At 44.6% G+C, this 26207-nt stretch overlaps 1 protein-coding gene across 2 annotated transcripts in view; it reads right to left on the reverse strand.

The window, feature by feature from the left end:
• Window positions 1–2509: 2509 nt before the first annotated feature.
• The window catches only part of LOC104936120 (mucin-12), a 46640-nt gene continuing 22942 nt past the window's right edge, over window positions 2510–26207 (reverse strand). The window contains exons 5-20 of one of the 2 annotated variants that reach the window (XM_027280267.1): window positions 23323–23473; window positions 21196–21327; window positions 17253–17435; window positions 17073–17165; window positions 16746–16832; window positions 15537–15570; window positions 15357–15443; window positions 14977–15078; window positions 14620–14658; window positions 13638–13645; window positions 13355–13501; window positions 12784–12912; window positions 10200–12030; window positions 9622–10093; window positions 7112–7828; window positions 2510–6736 (exon numbers count right to left, since the gene is read on the reverse strand). In XM_027280267.1, coding sequence (XP_027136068.1) covers window positions 4285–6736; window positions 7112–7828; window positions 9622–10093; window positions 10200–12030; window positions 12784–12912; window positions 13355–13501; window positions 13638–13645; window positions 14620–14658; window positions 14977–15078; window positions 15357–15443; window positions 15537–15570; window positions 16746–16832; window positions 17073–17165; window positions 17253–17435; window positions 21196–21327; window positions 23323–23473 — 6664 coding nt within the window. In that variant the 3' untranslated portion in view covers window positions 2510–4284. Of the gene's footprint in view, window positions 6737–7111; window positions 7829–9621; window positions 10094–10199; window positions 12031–12783; window positions 12913–13354; window positions 13505–13637; window positions 13646–14619; window positions 14659–14976; window positions 15079–15356; window positions 15444–15536; window positions 15571–16745; window positions 16833–17072; window positions 17166–17252; window positions 17436–21195; window positions 21328–23322; window positions 23474–26207 lie in introns of both variants that reach the window. The other variant, XM_027280265.1, reaches the window with a different exon arrangement.

Here is a 26207-nt window from a genome sequence, read left to right on the forward strand (position 1 = left end):
AAAATAATGCAATAATGTAATTAACAATTAATGTCTGTTTGTGTGTCTGTGTGTTGTGTGTGTGTGTGTGTGTGTGTGTGTGTGTGTGTCACCCCTGCCGTGTGCCATACTGCTATACATCTTGACCAATTACTTTCACACAAAAAGTTTTTTTCCCGCTAGTTTTTTTTTCCCTTGAAAGCCAAACATGATTGGTCAAGATGTGTGAGAACAGGCATGGCACAAGGGAGAGTGTCAAAAAGTGTGAAAAAAAAAAAAAAAACGGCTCCCGTCGTTCACTTCAAAGAGCCGGCTCTTAGAACCGGATCGTTCGCGACCGACACATCACTATTTTCCAGCAGTGTCCAGTCTAACAGTGAACACAGAACAGAAAACCTCTGAACCGCAGTGTCCAGTCTAACAGTGAACACGCGACAGAACCTCTGAACGGCAGTGTCCAGTCTAACAGTGAACACGGCGACAGAACCTCTGAACCAGCAGTGTCCGTCTAACAGTGAACACAGCGACAGAACCTCTGAACCGCAGTGTCCGTCTAACAGTGAACAAGTGACAGAAACCTCTGAACCGGCAGCGTCCAGTCTAACAGTGAACACAGCGACAGAACCTCTGAACCGGCAGCGTCCAGTCTAACAGTGAACACAGCGACAGAACCTCTGAACCGGCAGCGTCCAGTCTAACAGTGAACACAGCGACAGAACCTCTGAACCGGCAGCGTCCAGTCTAACAGTGAACACAGCGACAGAACCTCTGAACCGGCAGTGTCCAGTCTAACAGTGAACACAGCGACAGAACCTCTGAATCAGCAGTGTCCAGTCTAACAGTGAACACAGCGACAGAACCTCTGAACCGGCAGTGTCCAGTCTATCAGGTGGTTTTCTTGGCTCCTGGCTTCCCGGGCTGAGTCAGTTCAGTTAGCTACATTTAGCCTTTTCCCCAAACTAGCGAGGTCCATAATATTAACTTGTTGCTGATCAATGTTTCCATCATAAAGTCTGTAAGTCACCTCAGTACTGTCACGTTATTCCCTGTTGGACTCAGAGGCTGTGCTCCAACCCGGTCCGGTCTGACTGCTGAGCCCGGTTCTGTTAGCATGCTAATGCTAATTCAGTTAGCAGCAGTTAATTAGTGGCTTTGGGGAGGAAGCAAAACAAAAAGGAAAAACACTGAGTACTACTGTCCGACAGCGCCACGTCGGGAATTACACCCAAGCAGATAGACTGCACAGTCAGCTGTAAGGCAGCCAGCTGCAGCCAGCTGCAGCATTAATGGTTAATGTTTACAAATGCACAGTTTGATTTAACAAGACTAATTTACTAAAAACAACCCATTCATACCAGGAGGGGGAGCACTACCAGGGCTGAGGCCTGCTGCTGAGAGGAATCCCAGGGAAGGAGCCGGACACACACACACACACACACACACACACCTTCAGCTCTCAGCACCTGAAAGGACAAAATAAAACCATCAGTGGGTTCGATCATCAGAAAAAAAACAATCAATCATAAATTTGCAGCAACTAAGCTGCAAAGAAATGAAAACAAGCTGCCAGTAAACGTACCGCTGGTTCAGGTGAACAAGATGAATGTAATTAACGAAAGCACAGAAATAAATGACCCAACACAAAGAAACAGAACAAACCAATAAACCCTGGATGGTGATCAGCTGTTGAACCAGCCTGGATGGTGATCAGCTGTTCGAGCAGCCTGGATGGTGATCAGCTGTTGAAGCAGGATCCAAAGAGCAGCGCTGACAGACTGGATAGCACTGCCGGAGCGACAGGCTAGACCGGAGTCAAAGCAGCAGGGCTTCATGTCATGAGGTGAGTCTGACACTTGGAGGACACACAGCGCTGCCTAATAAGAGCAAGGCTGTTTGTAAAACGTCTAAAAATCACACTGATGCCACCGGTAACGTACCTGCTCACGTGAGCATGGAGGTGGGCATGTCTACGGGCCACAAGCAAGAGGGGGGCCAAAGTAACCCCTCTTATACTCCGGCCTAATTATGATGGGCCGATTAAGCCAGACACCCCGGAATTAGGCAGGGCTCAGATTTAAAGAGGGAGACAAGAGCTCCCACTGCCACATTCAGGAAACAGAGAGCTGGAGCTGAGCAGCTGGAGGACTTCAGTGGAAAAAGCAGCGAGGAGCAGCCAAAGAAAGAATCTGGACTCTGAGCCAACCTGTTGTTCCCATGAATTCTTTTGCCTTTATCAAAGAAATACGTCTTTGGTACCAATCTGTCTGCATGACTTCTCACTTTCAAGTACTTTGTGTCCAAACATTAAAAAGCCTATTTATATATAGTTTATAGTTTACAGGTCAATCTTTGGTTCCCAAGCTAGATCAAACCCGACACAAAAGGACTCCAGCAGCGAGCGTTTTAATGTTTGGACTTCCCATGAGGACAATTAATGAGACGTCCTCAAACCTTATTGTCACAGCTGTTAGCTGCAGGGCCTCGAGTAAACGGACAGTTCAGTCCAGCAGAGAATAAAAAGCACGATTCATTTAGATTTTTGCACCACATACTTTTATTTTCCGTCTCTACTGGATGAAGATTTTCATTAATATTTCCCTTTTCACCAGCGTCCATACACCTCTCTTGTTTTGTGACACGTTTACAATCAATTTTACAGCATTATTTATTTATTTATTTATTTTGAAAGGACTGGAAATTTAAAAAAATAAAAAATAAGAATCACACTTAAAAAAAAAATCCATAAAATTGGATTTTCAAAATAAAATTTCTAAACTGGTTTAAAATCTGCGACTTGTTTGTGTTTCCTTTCAATAGGAAACACAAATGTTGAATGTTCAATTCAATGTTGAATTGCAACACGTCATTTACACTGTTCATTCTTTTTACTGTCAATGGACATCGCGAGCACCCCACATCAATCTACACAGAGCAGCTCGCACTGACAGGAAGTTGATTTTCAAAGTAAAACACCATGTGCAAACCTCAAAAGAGACCGAATTTAACATATTTAGAAGCACATAGACCAAAAAAAATGAAGTGAATGCAAGTTGACAAAGTCTGGAGAGAAAAACGCTGCTGGGGTTTGAAAGCAGTGTTGCAGTCGTGACGTGTCCGGTGGAAGCCTCATGCATTGGGGGGTAATCACTGAGCGTTAAGATACGAACGAGGCGATACTGTCACCTGTGTTGTTGCCAAAAGAATTTCAGTGAATATCAAGATACAGAGCGTGAATCAATGAACCAACCGAGTACATCAATATGAGAGCAAACTGTAAAAAACACGCAGATATCGGCTTGGTCTGAAGTTTAAAGAAAAACTTGACAGACACGTCATTTTACAAACACACAAATACACTCACACACACTCACACAAATGATGAGGACACTGTGCAAAACACCAACATTATTTTAAAGGATAATAAGTGCCAAAGAGAATAAGACTAACTTCATAAATAAACAATAAAATAATAAAAACGAATAATAATAAAATGGTTACAAAAAAGATTATTAATAATTAATCACCAACCGCAAAGACTGGCCCCAGAGAGCCCGACATCGACAGAATATTTAAAAAAAATAACAAAATTACAAAAAGCACATGAACTAACTGTGATTGCATACAGCACTGGTTGGATGTTTGCAGGATTGGCACATATGGATGTAATCCAGCTCAATAAATGCCAAAAGTTCCTGAATTAACCGTCTAAAATGTTCCTCCAAGATGTCGTCACATCCTCAAGAAAGAGTCCAGAGCTGGAACAGACTTCAGACCAAATTTTAAGATCGCCACCTTTACGAATTCATCCAATCCACCTTGTGGACATTCAGGGTTTTTTGGGGATTCATCCAGCAAGATCACAGCTAAAGGAGTCACCATATTTTATTTTTTTTACTTTTTACAATATTAGGATCTTTAAAGCATCTGTTCAAAGTCATTAGCCCAGATTAAAATAAGAGCCATGTGCAGGTAGGTATGCTTTTTCAAAAGCCACCAAGATTTACGTTATAGTCTCCATCACATCTGACCCCAAATACATCCCGTCATGTTACGAGGAATGCCTTAAAATCAGTGTTGAAACGGATTGACAACATTCATTATGTCCTCAGATGAAACCTTATTTCCAAGTTGAAGTAGCCCATGCTTTGAGATCATTTTCAGCATGGTGGACTCGTGGTGTGAGGGGGGATCACAGTTCACGACCAGACTAGAAACCAGCACCTTCTAGGTGTTCTCGGTGGTGTTGGGCACAAGTCTTCTTGAGTGCCTTCCTTTTCTTTTGGCCCTTTTTTGTCGTAGCCTGTTTCAGTTCTGAGGAAGAGGTGAGGGAAGGTGAGAAAGTCCGTTGATGCTCACTCTTCGTGTCACCTGCCCCTGTCCTGGTCCTCCAGCTCCGGCTCCACCTTGCAGGGTTTGGGTCAGGCTGACTTGGGCAGTGCTAAAGGAAGTTATTCGGCCACTTCCTGCGATCTGGAGATTGACTGTGGTAGCGTAACTGGTCTTCTGGTTCCCCTGTTTGGTAGGAGACGAATGGGCAAAGGGTAGTGGTGATGCGCATGGTGTCAAGGTGGAAGGGATTGAAGGTGTTGGAGATGTTGTGGTAGCGACTTGGACCTGAGGCTGTGGTTTAAGTTGGAATTGGAAATTGTGTTGCTGGTAGGGGGCAAGTGGAGGGGAGGTCATGTCTGAGGAGGAAAGAACCATACAGGAGGTGGAGAGGTTTTGTTCACTGGACGGCCGGGCAACATAGGCACAGATGAGTTGACTACGACAGTTACCCTCTTCTAGCTCTGGGTCTCTCCATTCTGTCTGGCTGTTTGGTGGGACAGGAGAAGAGAGGAAGGCGGTGGAAGTAGCACTTGTATCAAGGCTATCAGTTCCATTATATTTGCTCGAAAGCTCTCGTACGTCTGGCCAAGGCACACTGGTGAAATGTTGCCCCCCATGGGTGCCCTTCCCTGGGGTCAGCCTGCCAGGTGAGAGCGGGGATTGAAGCCCAGCTCGAGGGCTGAGACATGATGGGGAGCTACCGTATGAGGACCATCCACTCCTTGGACTAGTTGGACAGGACTCATGCTGGTCAAAGGACCCTCGGCCACTACCACCGAAACCACCAAGGGATCTCCGGCTGCTGTCCGCCCAAGAACGGCGCAGTCCACTTGTGTTGCTTCGAGCTGGACTTGGAGGCGTGTCTGCCAGGCTGGAGGAGACCGACCTCCGAAGGGTTGTTTGGGATGCAGAAGGTGAGGATGCTCTGGAACTATGCTGTGACATCAAAGTAGAAGAGAAAGTGGGGAAAGTGGCATTCTCCATTGTTGGTGAGCCTAAAGAGGAAGAAAAGGAAGGAGAAGGAGAGGACGAAGCATATCTGGGGTTTCTAGGTTGAGGTGTCGCAACATTGTTGGTCAAAACATTCACAGACACGCCAATAGGAGGTGGCGAGAGGATCCGAGGGCTCAGACATGAGGAAGACTGCCCGAATGCCATCCTAGGTAGCTCCAAAGTGAGTCCTAGTGGGTTGTGGTGACTTGCACTTCCTACCCGTGTGCTCCGGGGGTGAGGAGGTTTGTTCGCCATGGGGGAGGAGTAGTTATGTTGAGGAGGAGGTGGAGAGCACAGACGAGTAAATGAGGCAGGGGATGGAGAGGGAGATGGGGACTGGACTCGTGAGCTGGGTTCGGAGGCAGAAAAGGGTCGAGCTACACGGTTGTGTGACCCCAACCAGAGAGGATCATGGGTTTGTTGCATTATTGTTGCATTTGCGCTACCGTTAGCTAGTGGAGCCTTCTGTGGACTCACTGACCAACCACCATTACTGATGGCTCGGTTAATGCTGCTGTTGTTGTTGTTGTTTGTATTCTGGGATGAGTGAAGGAACGAAGGCCGAGGTGATGGGGAAGAAGAGTGGGGAGGTTGATGATGGGCCGGACTCATAGATGGGGAAGGGGAACGTTGGAAAAGGCTTGGAGAAGAGCAAGAGGACCTGGGAGAAGACGGGGTACACCTTGGATATTGGTACCCATCTTTACTACACCCTAGCTGGGCATATGCAGGCGTGCTAGAGCCCTGTTGAGTTGGTAGGAGCTTTGGTGAAGGCGAGCGCCGTCGTAGGTGCGAACATGGGCTTTGGTTTATAGGTGCGGCTTGTTGCGGGACAGTGTTCTTTCTCGCCATACTCTGACTGATGGACTGGCTAATACAGGAGGCAGCTAAGGATTTGGTGAATGCAGAGGAGGAAGCGATAGCGGAGGAGCATGGAGGAGAACGTAGAGAAGACGGCGGAGTAGGCGAGGAAGGAGGACCTGCTCTTATAGATGAAGATCTCCCAGAAGAAGGAGTGAACGCAGATGAGGGTGTTGGAGAGAGAGCAGGGGGTGACTGCACTGATGAACCACTACTAGAAGAAGGTGTGGGAGAAAAACAGGGAAGAGTCCTGGAGTTCAGGTTCAGGGAGGTATCTTCACCAGATCCAAGGGTGGGAGGAGTTGCTGGAATAATCCTGAATGGTGAGGAGCAAGGAGGTGCTTGGACAGAGGAGGAGGAGGGGGAAGGGAGAACTCTAACAGGGGAAGGGGAGCAGTGTCTGAGGCTCTGTTTGAAGGCTGATGGAGCCGTCGTGAGGTCTTTGTACTGGTCAGGGGTAGTGATGGCTGGGTTAGGTGTCTCCAAGGACGGTCCTGAAGATGGCCGACTGCCTGATGGAAGGCTGGCTGTGGACAGGGTGGCGGGGGGTCCTGAGCCCTGCTGGTCTGAAAACCTGGAAGCAACAGACAAGCACAGATTAATGTCTTGAATTTGCATTCTATGATAACATATCTGATTTATGTAGACGTCTTGTCAGCACATTTTTGTGAAGGTAACTTCAGGGCAGAACTAAAATATAACATTGTTTTCATGTGCAGTGTATCTAAGTGCTTTAGCTTTAGAGTGAAGAACGGATTCATAAATGTTTGGACATGAAGAAAATACCAAGCACAGCTGCTCTTGGCTTAAGCTTTGCGTTTTTTTATTTTCTACATCTTTCGGCTGAAGGCAAAGCCAAACCTCAATTGGATAGGCTCAGACTGAGGTTTTACTGCAGTATCTGTGCTGCTAAAACATGTTGAAGATGAACTTTCATTCACAAACACACCTGTGTTCGTATGGAGAGGTGTCACTGACATTCAGAGCCTGTCTACCCGTCGCAGTGGGTAGGTCTGGCGGCCTCTGGCTGGTGAATGTTGGTAAAAAGTCAGACTGCACCAATGGAGGGCATGGTTGGGTTAGATTTGGTTCAGAGGTTTGAACCGATGACCGCAGACCTCTTGCTTTGTGATCTTCTGGAGTTTCTGCAACTGTACGAGTAGAAACTTGTGAGGGGTCAAAGGTCATGTGTGAAGGGTGACCCGGCTCTCTTGAGGCGCTGTAATAAGTTGGTTCTTCTGTAAAGATCACCTTTGAACCTTGGACAATCATCTTGGGCTGTGATGGAGATTCATTCATCTCCTCAGTTGGGCGCCCATCTTTCTTTTGGGTTGTAGCACCTCCCCCATGGGGCATTGTGGATCTGTAGTCCTCTGTTGGAGCTACCATCAGTACCAGATCTCCTGGGGATGGCTCTCCATCCACGGGTCCTGTGCAAACCACGTATTCAGGCAGTGCATGAGCGCTCTGCACGTCTTTGGTTAGTCTCAGTCCTGTAGAAGTTTTATAGTCATGTTTATCTTGTGCATCTGGAAAGTCTTGCTCATCTCCGTCCTGTTGTCGTTGAGCAGAGAGGTTTAGCTTTGAGTGTGCTGGCTGAGTAATAATGTTTACAGATGTCAAGTCTATGACTGAATCCACTGGGCAGCCACCACTCAGCACGGACCTGCAGAGAACCAGGAGGAGAGCCCAGATTGAAAGCGTCAGTGTAATGCAATGTAAAACGTCAAAATATTGAAAATACTGTTTAAGTAAAGCGATATAAAATGATATCGTAAAAATATATCAAAAAAAAAAAAAAAACTCTAGTCAGGCCCTTTCAAGTGTTTCTCTTTTACACTTTCACATGGGAAAGCAAGAAGACAGACCCGGGTCGCTGCAGGAAGGATTGAGCCAGCTTACCGTTTTCTTACTCTCAGACCTGAATCTCCTGAATCACTTCTACCTGAGCACTTATTCCACCTCCTGCTTCTGAACCTTCAGTGTTTGTCCCCTGCTCTGCTGTGTTGGACACTTTGACCCTATGACCTGCCCTTTGTGCAGGAGATTGTGGGTCATTTGAAGCCCTCGGGTTCGCCATCTCGTCTCACAGTTATTAATAGCAGTCTGTCCTCTGGAGTGGTCCCTGTACATTTTAAACATGCAGTTGTGCAGCCTTGGGCTGGATCCTACTGTTTTGGTAAATTTCAGGCCTTTCTTCTCTAAAATCTTACAGAAGATTGTTTATTCCCAGCTCATGGACTTTTTAAATGCACAGAAAAATCCGGTTTTAAAACATTGCACAGCACAGAATCAGTTTTAAGAGTTTTTAATAATATCTTTTTAGCTACTGACTCTGGTCACTGTGTTGTCCTGGCACTTTTAGATTTGAAATTTGAAAACCCGATTGCTCACTTGGAGCAGTGAGTGGGCATCGGTGGCACGGCACTGGAATGGTTCAGGTCCTACCTGTCACATCGGACTTTCTGTGTCAGCCTCGAGGACTCTGTGTCCTCCACTGCTCCTCTCTCATGTGGGGTCCCGCAGGGCTCCGTGCTTGGCCCTCTTTTATTTTGTCTCTATCTCCTCCCACTTGGTTCTATTCTCAGGAAACATGGCGTTTCTTTTCACTGCTATGCAGATGACAGGCAGATCTATGTCCCTCTCAAAAAGTCTGATTCCTACTCTCACTCTCCCACTGCTAAAGTGTTTACACGACCTTAAAGCTTGGGTGTCTTTAAATTTTCTGAATTTTAATGAAAAAAAGGTCTTTGGTGGCACTTTTGTGACCTGGGTTCCTTGCCCCACCTTACCTCTCTGAGCTGCACCCCCTACACTCCCAGCCGATCCTTATTTTATTGCTTTTATCTTTCTATTGTCTGCTTCATCTTTTGATTGTGCTTTTATTGTGTTATCTGTTTATTGTGCTTTATTATGTTGGAAGCCTTGTGTTTGCTAAAATCGTGCTATATAAATAAAGTGGGTTGGATTGGATATTTCTTTATTGGAAACTACGACGAGACTTTTATGAGGATGTTACTGTTGTTTTATTGAAACGGTTCTTTTGCAGCTGGTTTGGGTCCCTCACTCTTACAAACAAAAACAGGCTGCAGTACAAAGTCAAGGTCCCTCAGGAGGGCACAGTCAGTCCTGGCCAACCCAAGTCAACCCCTGAACAGCTACTTCCTGTTGTTGCTGTCTGCCTAAATGCAGAACAAGCAAACACAAAAACTCTTTTGTTCTGGCTGCTATAGGCTTTTTGAGGTGTGGAACCTTTATGTACTATGTGTTTTTCAGTATTTTACTGGTTGTTGTTACCTTTGTTTGTATCTGTGTTATTTATGTTACATCCTGCTGCCCCTCAGGGATAATAAAGATTCAGTCTGTTCTCTGACAACTTCATAACTGGCTGACGATAGCCCGACTTGACTGGAAATAGACTTCGTCTTGATCCCATTTCTGTAAATATTATCCACTCACCCTTCTCTTTTCGTGGTGCCATTGGTATCTGAACATATCTTCCCGTTTTCATCGGAGGCTTCATCTTTTCTTGTGGAAGAAGTTGAGCTGTAGTCTTTGAACTCGGTGACTCTGTCATCCAAGGTCATGGTTGACGTCAGGGGGTTGTTGCTGGCAGAGCAGCACATACTGGAGCTCTGATCTTCAGTTTGTGTTCGGAGGTGAGGCCTGGATGTGTCAGTGGAGATGAACCCGCTGTTGTAGCTGCTAGCCTGGGTGGATGCATTTTCCCCAGACGTGCTGGAAGTCTGGGAGTTCTCAGCTGATATACAACCACTGTTGGAGTCTTTTTCTTTGGTCAAGGCAGATATGAAGTCTCTGGGCCTGGAGAGGGTGAATCCATTTGTCTGGTGATGACAAGCTGGGGTCTCTTTGACCAGGACATGACCAAACAGCAGAGGTTCACAAGGGGCCACAACTGTCTCCTGTAAATCTAGAGAACGCCAACAACAAACATCTCAGTAATGGATTATAACTGACAAAGAAATAAGTTGTATCTTGTAGCATCAACTACTGAATCTCCAAGAAAACCAACCTACCGTTTGTCAGGCTCGCTGCTCTCTTTATCACCGTCTCCTCCTGGATGGTTTGGTCCTCCTGGCTCACGGTTTGGGTCTGGTATTGGCTGTAAATCTTGGTCTGACTCCACATGGGACTTTTAGTTTGGATCTGTGATTGCTGCTTGGTTTGTGTTATGGTTTGGCTCTGAACTTTGGGCTCTGAGTGAGTCTTTTGTTTGGTTTCTGAGAGATTTTGCTGTTGGTACTCAGTTTGAGTCTGTGTCTGACTTTGAGTTTGGGTTGAGAGTCCAAACAGTCTACCCGAGCCCCATGATGGGTTCTTTATGGCGCTGGCCCGTTTCTGATGTAGAGGGACCTTCATGGTGCTGGATTTAGCACTGTACATTTGGGCCAATGTTTGGACCTTGCTCAGAATACGCTCTGAGTTTTCCATCAACATGGAGTCTACTACAGGGCTGGACTCAAATAACCCAATACCGGCTACGTCCGATCCCATGCCCTCAAACAAGGCCCGGTTCGCAGTGACAATTCTGGATTGATGGGACCACCGACCTACTTTTATCTGACTGGGAAAACTCTCAAGGTTCCTGCTGGTCTTAGCCAGGTCTTTGTGCTTGGTTCTAGTCCAAGAGGAGTGTGTTCTGGTCTCAGGTTTTTGACATTGTTCTGCAGGTGGCAGAGCGTCTCTCAAAGGTTCCTTGTGGCTTTCATTTGGTTCTGCTTGGTTAGGTTCATGCCCAACCACAGCATCTTGGTTTCCAACAGCGGTTTTGGTAATAGATTGTCCCTCTGTAGCCACAACATTTGGCTCCTCCTCTTGCATTTCCTCTGGTGCTTCCTCTAATGGTCCTCTGCAGACATTTACATTTTCATCTTCTATCTCAGCTTCTTTGCCAACAGCCCTGTTGGGGTTTGACTGCAGATTCAGATCCTCTTGGTTTGGAGTCTCCTTGTCAAGCACGACGTTAGAGATTGGTGACGTTATTGTGGTCTCGGTATCAAATTCCAGGGAGCTGGTTGGTTTATTTACCTGTCCATCACTCTCTGAATGTGGTGAGATTGGCGTAGGAGAGGAGGTATGACCAGCTGAGGAACACTGATTGATCACGTCAGTTGTTTCATACTTGGATTGTTCACCCTCTGGTTCCCCCTGGTGTCCACCCACATCAAAGCGTGACACCGACTCCTTCACCAGACCGGACGGGATTTGTGAGAAACTGTTTCTCCGTCTCGATGGTCCTCCTTCTTCCTGTTCATCTTCCTCCTCCGCTTCGTCCTCTTCAGCCTCGGCTGCTGCTTCGTAATAACTCCTGATTTTTTCAATGATCTTCTTGTCGCGTTTGGTGAGGTGGGAGCTTCTTGTGGGTAGTTGACGTGTCTGGATCGGGTGAAGGAGGTCTGGATTTTGGGAGGAAGTGGTGGCCTCTGTGTTTGCCTCTTTCATAGCCAAGTTATCTCCTGCTTCCTCAGCTGGGATGACGGGGTTAGGATCTGACGTTGGAGAAGTTATTATGCTCACTTCCTCTTCTTCATTCTTTGCTTCCATCTCTTTTTCTACGACTTCTTCTTGCATCTCTCCATCTTCTTCCACTTCCATTTCCACTTGACTTGTTGCATCCGGAGTTACTGCATTTGTACATGTCTCATCTTCACGTCCAGTTTCATCACCAGAACCACCGGTCTGACTTTGGAGGCTGCTGTCGTTCTCCATATCTGCTCGATCCTGCTCCTGTTGTATTGTGGGTCCTTGCTCTGGGCTGGAGGGTGAGGCGACTGGGGGCAGTGGGCAGGTGAAGTTGGTCTGATTAGATGGAGTCAGACTTTCTTTGGGGTGATCGAAGACCTTCTCCTAGAAGAAAAGTAAGACAGCAGTGTTTTGAGAATCACTCCACTATCAACTCCAAGATATCTTGGCAGTTACTCGTCAAATCATAGTCCTGAGTGGATGAACCCAAATGGTTTGGGTATTATTATTAGGAGCACAACAAATATCACCAGTTAACAGGCCATTATTGTGTTGAGCCTATTCATGCTCCTCAGATGTTGAACCTCCCATTTTATAAACCTGTACTCTTGCAGGGTGAATGTCTAAGAAGTCTAAGAACAACAAATTTGTCCGTTTGTTCATTTCACTTTTCACATAAAGCCAGTTTAGACCGTGCTGCACATACATGTATGCATGTATAAATATAGACAGTATATTTATGTGCTGTTATGTATATGTACAGCGTGTATATATTGCCTTATAATTTCCAGTCCCAAAGTCGAGTGATCATGTGTAATATTGGTATAAAACCACAGCCTCCACCCGTCCGACACTGACACTGAACCACACTGGACTTCTTACGATGGTCATCCAATCAGCTGACTAATCAGCCGACTAAACAACAGCTTAAACAGTCAGTACAGTTCATGTCAGTTCATGTAGTTTTATTCCCTCTGCTGTGCAGTTACACTTTATTTTACTCCACTGTGTGTTTAGATCCTTTACGACTAAAAACGTAGTAAAAGAGTAACAGAGTTATTTGCATTATAAAAGTCTGAACTGTCTCACACAGTTTGAGTCTTTGAAGTTAGGCAGAGATTAAAGAGCGAATCTAACCGTTGTGTCGGTGTGAATGGCCGTGAGTCCCTCCCTTGCTCGGCTCTGGTTGATGAACTCCAGGATCTCCTCTGTGATGGACAGGGTGGGAGGAGGGCTGAGAGGGGTCAGCTCTTCTTCTTCATCCTCCTGCTCATCCAAACAGACGAGAAGAGATGAAAAAATACTTTTAGTATAAGACAAGCAAGCGCAACATCTCCACAATAAAGAGATCTGGAACAACTTTTCAGATGACAAATTTTTAGTTTCTTATAAATCCTGAAAATCTAGCCTGATCTGTCTGAGGTCAGCCTTTGTCTCATCTTGATCTTATAATCAAATAGTGATGTTCGGTTACGTGAACAGTGTCTCTCTTCAGCACCATCGGGTTGCAGGTGACCGGCTACACAGCAGTAAACATGGAGGCGACTCTGGTTTAAGTCTCGGCTCTGTTGGACTGTAGAAAAGGTGGAGAAACTGAATCTAGCTGTAGTCTTGTAAACAGCGACCCTGTGAGAGCCTCATCATAGAAACAAAGGAGTTCTCTAGCGAGCTCGTGGAGAGAGAAAGTCATGACATCACTTGAAAATACCTCTTCCTCGTGGTTCGTTCGAAGCTGTGGCGTCAGTCCTGGTTCGGGCCTCTCGGCCTCCACCTCGATGACGGAGGATGCGAGCGTACTGCTGCTTCCTGCTGAGCCCAGACTGTCCGCCTGGCACAGCTCGCCTTCGCTGTCCGCCTGCTGCAAACACATCAACACACACAGTCTGCATGACGGCACAGTTTTTGAACTTGTTTCAACTAGTTTATGTGACCTGATGTGAACTGAACTCTTTCATAGTCAGTGCAGCATGAAGGTGATGATACAGTCCTACCTTCAAAGCTGCAGCATTCCCATGGTGGTGGGAAACAGTCGTTGGAGGGAGGAGAAAAGAAGAAGAGTTTGACAGATGAAGAAATGAACGAAAAACGTCATAGTAATGCATTATTATACTTTATACAATATACAATATTAAATATGACTCCCTGGAACTATCTATGTGTGGAGCCAAAACTGAACTCTTTTACCACACAGAACAAATGATATAAGTCAGGTTTATCGGTTTTCCCTTTTTTAAGTAAACAAAGAAGTGTGGGAACATCACATGGCTTTAAAAAGGTCAAAGGTCAATGCTTCAGAGGTCAGCAGCACTGATGTGACTCAGTTCATCTCTGCAGTGGTGAGTTATGCATAATTTCAGTATTGGAAATAAAATGTGGTGATGTATTAAAGATATTATAAGGCCTTCATTACCTATAAACTAGCCAATGCTTCCTTTTTCAATTCAAATTGATTTTCAATGCTGAAATTATGCTGTCACTAATCTAGCCCCATCGGTCACCAATGTAATTATAATTTTGGCAATGAAAATAAAACCTAAAGTGAAAGATAGAAAGACATTGAAACACATTATTCGTATTCTGACGCAGTTTTCTATTACAAATGTTTCAACACCATTTTTCCCTTTTTTCCGTTTAAAGTTTTGTTTCCAATGCCAAATTTGACTTTCAGTGCCAGCATCATGTCACTGTCCCAGCCCCATAGATCAACACTGTGATTGTAATTTTTAGCAATGAAAACAAAATTTGGCACTGAAACAAAACCTAAAGTGAAGAAAGACAGAAATATAAACATTGAAACACTCAAATGACAATCTTTGTTCTGTTTTGAGTTCAGATTTTGTTTTCAATGCTACAATTATGTGACTGTCCCACCCCTATAGTTCAACACTGCAATTATACTTTTGGCACAGAACAAAAGAAGAAATGTGACATGTGCTTTCTTGAGGAAGAGTTATTACTGTCAAGGTTTCTTACCGTTGGGATGAAACGCTGCTTCGATGTCTTTCGCCGGAGCTGTAAACAAAACAAACATTAATGATAACTGCAGTTAATGATACAAGCAGTTCAGTACTTGTACCAACAATTTATTCCTGTCATACTGCAAATGTTCTCATTATTACACAATATATGTGATGAAAACACAGGTTTGTTTTCTCACTCATTGGGAGGAAAAATGTTGAGAAACTCATGAACTTTGCAGCTGAACATCTGTGAATGATTTAGAAAAATTAAAGAAATTAAAGTCTGGGTTGTGTGGATCATTAGCGGAGGATTAATTGTCTGTTGGTAGCTGTCCTCAGGCAATAGATGATGAACAGTTATATAATTTACCCGACTGTCTCCTGGTGCGTCTGTATGGCAGGTTTCCCTCCAGCAGTAACGGCAAACTCTTCCTGGACTTCTCAGGTGTGTACATCAACACTTCTGGAGGCTCTGAAGGGACAAAGAGTGAAGAAACGTTCATTTGTCATTTGACATCTTTGTCTGAACATGTAAAGAAGATTATTTCAACACCATTTATTATGTTTGTATGTATGTTGAATACTAATTCAGTAATTTCCTCAAACAGCTCACTGAAGGAACAGGAGGAATTTGTTTGGGATTATTTTCAGTGGCTGATTCATCTAGTGAGTATTTCTGGCAGCTGGACAGTGTGTGAATAAACTGCAGCGCGTTTTATTTGGTCAGGAAAATAAAGATTTAACTCCGACCTGACTGACGTCGGCCTCTGTGATAGCCGTGGATGTCGTCCAGTCGTGACAGCGTGGAGGACTTCTTGTCCTGATCGAACTGAGGAGCTGAATGACAGAAAGTGATGTAACTACATTTGCGTGTTCAAGAAACAGCTTGGCAGAGTTCATCTGTATGTCTTATTTTATTCAATGACTCACACTGACAGAAGTTGTCTCCCAGGACTTGCCTTGCCTGGAAAGAATGAGAATTGAGAATAATAATACAGTCATCAAATGTTCTTGAGAAACTTTCCTGCTACTACAACCTGCTAAATAAAGTACTGCAGCTAATGCAAGTTCTATAATAACCACTAATATTACAGGTAATGCATATATATATAAACATATTGATCCTTCACTTTTAGAGATCAGGATTCAGATCCGGATCAGGACTGTCCAGGTTTTCGCTTTGATGGATCCAGTTTCCGGACCAGCAGGTGGCAGCAGAGACCAACAGAACGCCTCTGATCCAATACTACAACCAGAACCCCCTACCACTAACACTACTACTACAGTTACTGCACTACAACAACAATACTACATTTTCTAACATCAGTCTTTCTGTTACACTTGATACTACTTCTAGTTCAGCTTTAAATACTGACAGCTCTGATTCAACACCACATGCAGTCTGTCTGATTTGATATTAATATTGTAGTATTACTTCTTCTGTTGTTGCAACAAGTAGTACTGCTAATTAAAGTTCTACAGCTAATGCACTACTACAATTAACACCACTAGTAATGTACTACTACTACTAGTGTTCAGTTTCCAGATCAGCAATACTACTACTACTACTACTACTACCACCAGTACTACTGTTAATAGTAGTGCTACAGTCACTGGAACATTTTATACTACTATGTCTAACAATAGTACTGTACGGTTATGCTACTTCTATCTTTGCCTAAAATATTGCCTGTACAAATACCGTAGTGCAAATACTACCATTGTTGTTACTAATACAACAACAGCTACAACTACTACGACCACTACCACTACAAAAACATCCATTCATTGACATATAGATCCTTTATGGATGGATTCAGTTTGAAAGACTGTGTGAGCAACCAGCAGGTGGCAGCAGGGTCCAACACACTGCAGCCAGAACCTCTACTACTAATACTAGTAATATTGTACTACTACTGGTGCTACTTCTGAAAATACTGCTACTACAACCAGTATCACTTGTTATCAACTTATTGATCTTCAATGGTTGGATCCAGTTTCCAGACCAGCAGGTGCCAGCAGAGACCAACAGAACACCACTGATCAAGTACTGCTTCAAAAACCACAACTATTAATACTTAATACTACAACCAGTACTACTGTTGATACGTGCTTCAGATCCTCTCCTCCTCCCCTTACCTTCTGTGGGAGTGACGCAGGATGGTTTTCTACGATCAGTCTCTTGAGGTAGTGCACCCACAGTCTCTTTTCCTCCTGGTTCTTTGTCTGGAGAAATAATACAAGAATCAAAGTAGTACCATGAAGTACTGTAGAAACTGTAACCGATACCATGTAGAAATATTTGTCTTAAAGCGACATTGTCTAACTTTTTTCTCATAACTGACTCATCGCCTCGGGTCTCTGTGATTTACAGGTGGACAGTAAACTGCTGTCAGCTGTAGCTGCTGTTAGTTCATGTCAGTTCAGTTTGTTAGCTGGACTGCCATCACCGACTCCAACGCTCACCTGGACGATGTGCTGCTGTTTGGGAATCGTCTGATCGGACACTCTGAAACAAAGAGGATCCTTCAACGTCTCAACCAGCAGCAGGTTGCAACACTGTGGCAGAGACAGAGAAACACAAGAAACACAGTGTTTGAGTTTCTGAAGATTCTTTTTGATTTCAAAATCTGTCGACAAACTTACAAATATGTGCGTGCTGTAGACGAACTGTTCCAGCCTCTTCTTGGCAATGAGCAGCATCTTATCAAACAGGAAGAAGGCTCTCTCCTTCTTCACTCTCTGGACCTTGAAGGAACCTTCCAGAACCAGCTCTCCAAACCCGCTGAGATCCGGCCCACTCCAGTTCACCAGCAGGGACTCAATTTCCTGTGGAGGTGAAAGGTAATGGTAAATGGACTGTACTTATATATCGCCTTTCTAGTGCCCCGACTACTTAAACAAATCTCATTCACCCTTTCACACACATTCATTCACTGATGAGCTGCCATGCAAGGTGCCAACTGCTCAACAGTTTGAGGAGCTAACCATTCACACACTGATGGTTCAGCCTTCAGTATATCAGGACACTTGACATGCAGACTGGAGGGGATCGAACCGCCAGGCATCTGATTAGGGGACGACCCACTCTACCTCAAACCACAAAGGTAGTCATGATGATGAATGAAAACAACCAGCAAGAACATTTAAAGAACTGGTGCTAAAAAATCAATCCGAGCAATCAGGGGTTTATTTTCTGAATACTTCTAACTACTAAGGTGCACACTCGTCTGGTTCTAGACGGACCTGGAAGAGGCTTGTACAGCAGCAGCGTCAAAAGAACGACTTACGAATCATTTGAGGTTTTTATTTTACACTTTAAACCTTCATCTTAGCGTCGAGTGACAAGCACAGAGATGGATGAGTAGACTGGACCTTTGTGGTTCAGATGGAGTTGACCAGGAAGGGAACACTTGATTTACCGGTCAATCGTTCCAACTCTCACCTATGGCCTTGAGGTTTTGGTAGTGTTGGAAAGAATGAGATTGTGAGTATGAGCAGTTTCCTCTGTAGGTTGCCTCCAAGCCGCCTTCAGATGCGATGCCCTTTGCAGTGCAGACCCAAAGTTTAACCTGATTGTCTGCTTGCACTGTCAAGCCATTGAAAATAATGGATTTCAGAGCACAGTTGTCACATTTGTCTGAAAGAGGCAGTAGAGTTAGGATGAAGAGCTTGGACGTCCAGAGTGAACCCGGGTGGAGCTGCTGCACCAGCTGAGGTGGAGTAGTCTGATTAGGATGGGCGCCTTCCTTTGGAGGTATTCCGAGTATGTCCAACTGTGAGGAGACCTTGGAGTAGATCCAGAATTCACTGGAGGGACTATATATAACATATTGGAACATATTGGGATCCTCCAGGAAGAACTGGATAACATTGCTGGGAGAGGGATGTTGGGAATGATCTGATCCTGGATAAGCGGAACCAAAAGGATGGACGGATGGATCCACATAGTCATTCAACCCTTTTCTGTTCTTACGCTACACCTCTTTTTCTGTGAGCGTACACGAGAGCTGCAAGTCGTATTCGACAGACCGTCCAAACTGAACAAATCAACTTGATGAGTGTTGACTGTTCATGAGAAGCTGTGTTATTATTAAATCTAATGATTAACATAATCATGGGCTGCCTGTCAAACTGTCAGCTGTGAAATTATGGAGCGTTTTAAAACATTACCACAGCTGTCGGGGATGTGATCACAGAGCTGGACCGTGACGTGAATGAAAGGTGGAAGAGGCTGAAGTGGTCCTACGTGGTACACTGTCTGAGAAGGTTCACCTGGACAGAAACCTGCATGGAGCGTTTGTTGGGACGTGAGGTTGAAGCTTCATTTCTTCCCTTGTGTTCACAGTGCTGAGCAGTTTCCTGTGAACGCAACGTCACAAAACATCGACCAAAACAATCGTCTACTTTTCAGTCTTCATTGGTGTTGGCTTCGGTTCATCCCTGATATAAAAGAGACAAACAGGAAAGATTTGTTGTGATAAATAAGCCATCTGAAGCTTCCTGTTTCTGTCCTGACGTGAACATTTCACCTTCAGCTGCTCAGAGGTTAAAGGTCAACACCTGTGCGCTTCCTGCTCCGCGAACCTTCAGGGGTTGAAGTTTGAACATGAAACTCAGATCAGCTGCAGAACGGCTGAACTGTTCCTGAACACACAACCTTCAGAAAAGAGTCACAACTGTTTGTTCATGAGTCATCCAGCTGTGGAGACGACCTCTGACCTCACACAAACAGCTGTACGACAGAGAGAGAAATGTAGATATCTGCTGACTGCTTCACTGGACGGCCTGTGATAGCCTGAGCCTAGCCGCTTGTTAAAGTAACTGCTGCAAACTGAATCTGCCATAAGCAGGCAACAGAGCCCGGGCTCAGCATCCAGACTGGACCAGGTTTGAGCACAGCCTCTGACACCAACAGGATGCCAGGAGCCAAACCCGGCAAGAAAACCACATCGGTAGACTGCCGGTTCAGAGGTTCTGTCGCTGTGTTCACTGTTAGACTGGACACTGCCGGTTCAGAGGTTCTGTCGCCGTGTTCACTGTTAGACTGGACACTGCCGGTTCACAGGTGTTCAATGGAAGTGGAAGGTTGCTGGCACTAGCGCTAGTTGCATAGTGATGGGCGTGTAATACATACTCGCTGTTGGCTACACCAATAAATAACTCACCATCTGACTTTACAGCAAACATGTTAAAATGAGGAAGTGAACAGAACTCTGCTTCCTCTTTCGTGAGGACCAACCTGTAACACAAGACCAACCACCAGACTCACACCTCTAATGTGAGACTCCTTTGGAAACATTTTGTGTAAAGTTGTGTACAACAGGTCTGGAAAATGAACGACTGATGAAGATAAACCATTGCAGAGGAAGAAGCACCCTGCAGACACTGAGATGCAACAATAATCGACCTCCTACACGTGAATAAACAGTTTGAACAGTGAGATTACTGGAGTACAGTGGATGACTAAGGGGCGTAGCACTGGGGGGATATAAACAGACCCACAAATTTACTAGAATTAGTAGCCACAGATTCGAGAAGGAACCCATAGGGAATGCCAGGATTTTACGCTATGTCAGTGGGCGACTGTTAAACTTATCTCTGAACCCCATTTAAAGACTTATGTGGTCATGTGTGATCATGGTTTCATGACTCACAGTGATTCATCTTTGTCAGCCTTGTATGTCATCTTGGTCCCTTAAAAGTATCGTACAAAAAGTCTTCATGCGAACGCAGAAATGACATGAGTTATGCTTTACATACATACCCATGGTGTGTGTTGGAATCTGTGAACTGAATTCAACTGAAATGAATTGATGATAAGAGCTGTTAAAGCTGAGCTGGAGATGACAAACACACGGTCAGGTCTGTAACCTCTTGGAGAACACGTCCATGTGTGATGGAACAAGTTAATAACATGTTCCTGTGTGTGTGTGTGAACGCGTGGCGGGCGGGAGTCGAGGAATGCAGCAGTTTGTAGAAGTCTGACACCTAAAGGTCGAGCAGCTGACCTCAAAGTCTGTTTCTTTACAGACTGAAGAGGAAAAGCTGGTTGGAGGCTCGGAGAGGAAATGAAGGTCTTGATTCTTTAGAACATGTCAGGAAGGAGAGAAAATAACTCAGCTTGGAAACTTTCCTCGACTTCTGTGGAAGTTTGAAATCTTCCAGATAAATTCATGATCTTAGCCTGATTCAGAGGACGAATGAAGTCCAGCTGGTGACTTTGAAAACTGACAAAGTAAAACGAGACATGCTATGTTCTGACTCAACAAACAGCCGAGTCCAGCAGCAGTCAGCCCAGCTCGGCGTCTGTCTTTCAGCCTTTTATTTCACCAAGCTCTCACCAACCACTAAAAGTCAGTCCCACATTTACTCTTGTCCGGCGGCTTCCTCCGTTAACATCCTCTTCGCTCTCTTCACCTCTGACCACTGGGCCTGAAAACCTCTTAACGGTGGTACAAACATCTCTCATGAAAGTTCATGAAAACTTTGGACGGCGTTCCTCAGGGAACCTCCTGAGATCCTCTACAGTTCTAATCTGAGAGAGTTGTTTCAGGTGTAACAACGTATAATCTGTCCGTGTGCTCACCTGCAGTCGAACTGCGTGTTCCTGTTTCCTCTTCATGTCGTTGATGTACCAGGCGACTGCCGTCATGGTGATGATGGCGTCCTCAACAACCTCATATCCGGGGTCGTTCTTGTCAAAGTGCTTAGAAAGTTCCTGAAAGAGATGAAAAACATTGACGTGTGATCTGTTTGTATTTAATCTTTAATCTCCAGCAGCTGCTGCAGCTTTTGTGTTAATCTGACGAACATCAGCTCAGACTGATTTTATGCAAAATGAACATTTATGTAACGTTTCTGAATGTTTACAATGTTCTGTGGATCAAAAACAAATCTAACGAGCTCGCTCGCTGACACAGCACTGCATCACAGACAGAAACGACTGAAGCAGGACCAGCTGAGGATTATGGGAAAATCCCAGCACAGCTCCAAACACATGTTTGACCAGTGTTTAAACTGGCCACTGTAGACAGAATAACAACAACATCAAATAATACAGACCGAGCACCAGAGAGAGAACAAAGAGCAGGCTTCGTTTCTCTCGGTTTCATCATCCCTCGCTCGTCTCTGAGGTGGGCTTGGACTGGAACCAGTGAAGAAACACAACTTTATTGGGAAAAGCTGCAAGTGTGTGTGTGCATGCATTGTTCTGTTTAACGTTTTATGGATCAGACAGCTGAACGTCTTCACATGATTGTGTTAAGACATTTTTAAAAGTTGTGACTGATGATTCAGGATGGAGCTGGGTTTTATTAGAGATATAATTAAATATACCATTATAATAAATGGATTACCACTCAGACCCAGTAAAGAGTCAGGGGGGTCCTGCCAAAGTTACAGATGTCTGTAAGCTGAGTAACATCCACAGGTTGAAGTTATTTTTGGTTATTTTCAGTGATTCTGAGGGCTGCTACATGCATCTATAGCCGGGCCTCACTGATTACTGCACAAAGCCCAGATGGCTTTGACCTAACCACTTGCTAGAGTAGCGAACTGCTGATTAACTGCTGCTAAGTGAATTGACCGTTGGAAGGCAACAGAACCGGGCTCAGCAGCCGGGCGTTAGCCTGCTCACTGCTGGTCTGGAGGTTCTGTTCAGGTAGAAGTCAACCTTCACAGGACAGGACGTCTCGGGATCTGCACTCTCTCTAACCTTGTAGCTGCAGTCATAGGCCGATGAAGCGCTGCATAAATCCAGATCCAGATCTGGGTCCAAACAGGATCGAATGCAGGTATCGTTTGACTCTTTGGCCCTCATCTGCCGTGATGATGTCACAGTCTCGTCCTCGTTTTATTGGCCGTGGCCTCCGATGACAGTAAAAACCTCACAGATGTGAGCTGACAGTGATCTACGACAAAATCCACATGTGGGCCGCACACTGCAGCCGTTCATCTTTAGAGCCACACAGGCGACGCTCGGAGGGCTCGGCGTCCTCAGGCGTCTTCTGGACGAGTCTCACCGAGTGAGAAACAACTCTGTTTTCCGACTGTGTGTACTGACAGTAAACAGACGTGTTGCCTGGAAACCAAAAGATCCTCGAGCTTCCTCTGAGAAAACTTTGAGCCTCATGAAGTACATCTTTCCATTTGAAGTATTACCTGCTGGATCAGGTATTTAAGGTACTTCTGAAGGTGATGATTTAAGCAGATGGTTGTATTCAAGATACTACATGTAGTATTTGATGTGCTGTAGGTGGTATCTGAACGACTGCACGTAATACTTGAGGTGTCACCTGTGCTGTAGGTGATACTTGAAGTATGACATGTTGTATTTAGTAGTATTATAGTACATTTAGTATATGGTAATATTTGTGGTGATACCTGTAGTAGCAGGTGATATTTTAAATACTACATGTAATATTTGGTAGTATTTGAAGTTTTATCTGTAGTAGCGTTTGGTATTTATGGTACTACATGCAGAATTTGGTAGTTTGTGTTGTTACCAGTAGTTAGATAGGAGGTATTTGGTAGTTTGTGTTGTTACCAGTAGTTAGATAGGAGGTATTTGAACCACGACATGTAATATTTGGTAGTATTTAAGGTGTTACCTGTAGTCGCTGGCGGTATTTGAAGTATTAAATGTAGTGTTTGTAAGATCACCTGTAGTAGCAGGTGGTATTTGAAGTACTAAATGTAGTGTTTGTAGTATCACCTGTAGTAGCAGGTGGTATTTGAGGATCCTCTGCACTGGTTTGAGCAGGTACGTCTCCAGGGGTAAGGAGTGGTTCAGAGTCGTCTGTCTCTCCTGGAAGAATCGAACCAGACTTTTGTTCTTCATGCATTCCCTCAGCACGGCTACCGAACTGTGGAGACAGAGCATGGGTGGAAAGAGAGGCAGAGAGATCTTTGTTATGAAGTGAAACTCGATGAATGATGGAAATATAAGACAGCGACTACACTGAGCTTCGGAACAGCTCTTCAGGAACCTGCGGGGGACATCGCGGAGACGTCCAGGTTTGTAGAACCAACTCGTAGTACTTGCATAACATCAGCGAATAAATCAAACATTAATTCACGTTTTCTTTGACCAAATGTCTTGAAATTCAGTTAAAGTTTTCCACACATTTGGAAACATGATGGTGAGCCCCTGACTTTCTATTCCAGTTGTTTACGCTGTGATTGTGGGTCATCAACCGTCTGAACGTCCAAACTCTGATACACTTCAAGGAAATACCTCCGTATTCATGACAAATGATGTTTATGACCCAAATCTGTTGTAAATTAAACTTGTTTTTTCTTCGTCTTTTCTCACTCAAACATTTTGACACAAATATGATTCAGGATTCATTCAGAATCTAAAGAACCCCAGAGGAAAGGTGATGGATGCCCAGGTAAGATTACAAACATCAACAAAGAGAGAGAGAGAGTTCAACCGTCGACTCCTCTGATGAACATTTATCAGAACATGAAGGCCGAGGGAGTGAAATTTAATAAGAAGGAGAGAAACGAGAAACAGGAGGAGAAGGAGGTCCAGAAGATGATGGAGCAGACTGAGGTGAGAAGGAAACCTGAAATCTCCTCTGACAAACATCCATCAGGACACAAAGGACGGAGAGATGTTAGAGGAGGTGAAGAAATGATGGAGATGGAGATGGAAGAGGAAGGGAAAGACAGATGGAGAAGATTAAGAAGGGACGATGGAGGAGGAAAAGGAACTCCACAGCTGTTTGGACCTTTGACAAACATTCATTACAACGTTGTGGAAGAAGGAGACGAACTGAGGAGAGCCAAAATGAAGAAGAAGGGAGGTCTGAAAGACGACGAAGGATAGAACAAGGAGTTTTCACAAACATTCATCACAGTTTGAACAAAGAAAGGGAGGAATCAAAGAAAGAAAGAGGAACAGAGAAGATCAAGATGAATGTTCGTCAACAAGGTGAACAAAGACGATGAAGAATCTGAGGGCGTCGTGATGATGGGGGAGAGATTATGAAGGACGAGATGAGAAGATCCCAGCTGAGGAGGAAGACGAAAAGTCTTCTAAAACAGTCATGGGCTGAGGAACACTTTCAAAAACCATCGTCTGTGAACAGACTCCACCGTGCAAAGAGGAAACCAGGTACAAACTAGATCCAGAAACGCCGCCACGGTCAACCAGGACCAAAAGATGCTGCGACGTCTTTTTTAGTGCTGCATTGACACTGTCCAACTTTCTTCAAACTGAGCAAATTTCTGTTTCTTAGTTTTATTTTTCGGTAAATATGGAAGTTTCAATGTTTGCACATCATCACATTTCGTTTCTTTTTTTGTTTCCCACAGCGTGCCAACTTTTAAAGGAGGAGACACAGGGGGAAAAGGAAAAGGAGGATGGAGGAGACTCTTCAGCTGTTGAGTCGACTGACAAACATTCACCACAGCATGAACACCAGGGCTGAGACAGAAAGGAGGCGAAGTCTGAATGAGGACAGAAGGAGGGGTAGGAGAAAGGAGGTCAAGGTAACGATGGGGGTGGAGAGGAGGTTCTTTTCCTCCAGATAGACGTTAATCACAAGAGGGAGTCCAGGAATTCAGAGCAGCAGTAATATCTTCTACAGACTCATCACTGATGTGTTCAACAGGACGTCAAACAAACTCTAATCAGTGCAGAGAGACGGGACGTCTTTTATCAACTTCATTCATTATTCAAGTATCAAACATGCGACATCTAACAGCATGACAACTGTTTTTATGTTTTTGTCTCTGAAATACATTATTTCACAGAGCGCACCACCGAAGTCCAAGTGTGGGCCAGGTCGTAAATCTAGACCTCTCTTCCAACACGTAACTACAGCAAAGAAGAAGCTACCAGAGTCTGAAAAGGTCCAAAAACTCCCTGGACATGATCCGAGTTTAGGAAAAAAGAGTTTATTCTCTCACAGGTAATAACTCTGAGTTGGATCCGAGGCCATCAGTTCTTCAGAGTTCATCAGAGACTCTGTTTGGAGGGTTTTTCACGAGCCCTCGATGCTGTAACTTGGCCCACGAGGCTTCGGCTCAGGGCCTCGTTGGCCTCACTCAGACACTGTTATTCCTGGGGAACTCCAGACTACATTTATTGTTCCCAAGCTACATTGTTGCACAAATAATAATAAATGTGACAATTAGGCAAACTGAAACTAAACACTGAGTATAATTGGGTATATAAGCTGCTATTTAATATGTTCACATGAGTTTCTGACATTTCTTGAATGAATCCAGGACCAGAACCAGGTCCTCCACAGTCGAAGTTGTAATCTGTGATCTCAGACCAAACCAGACTGAAGGAAACTGACTTGAGCCTCGATAAACACTGACCTCTGCGAGTAGAATTTAAAGCATCTGGCAGATATGAAACCTGCACACCAGAGACGGTTTCATGAAACTGTGGACTTGGAAATATTCCCACTGAAAAAAAACAAGATTTCCTGCAGCATGTGAAAGCTCATTTATTATGTACTGACCTCTCACGTTGTATTCATGGTCTCTGCACTGACAGCATGCGATACACAGCGAAGGAAATCACTGCTGGTCTGTTAGTCGTTATTACAGGACAAATTGAAGCCAGTTTTCATCTCGGCC

The sequence above is a fragment of the Larimichthys crocea genome, chromosome VII, assembly GCF_000972845.2.
Source record: "Larimichthys crocea isolate SSNF chromosome VII, L_crocea_2.0, whole genome shotgun sequence".
In the NCBI taxonomy this organism is placed as follows: domain Eukaryota; kingdom Metazoa; phylum Chordata; class Actinopteri; family Sciaenidae; genus Larimichthys; species Larimichthys crocea.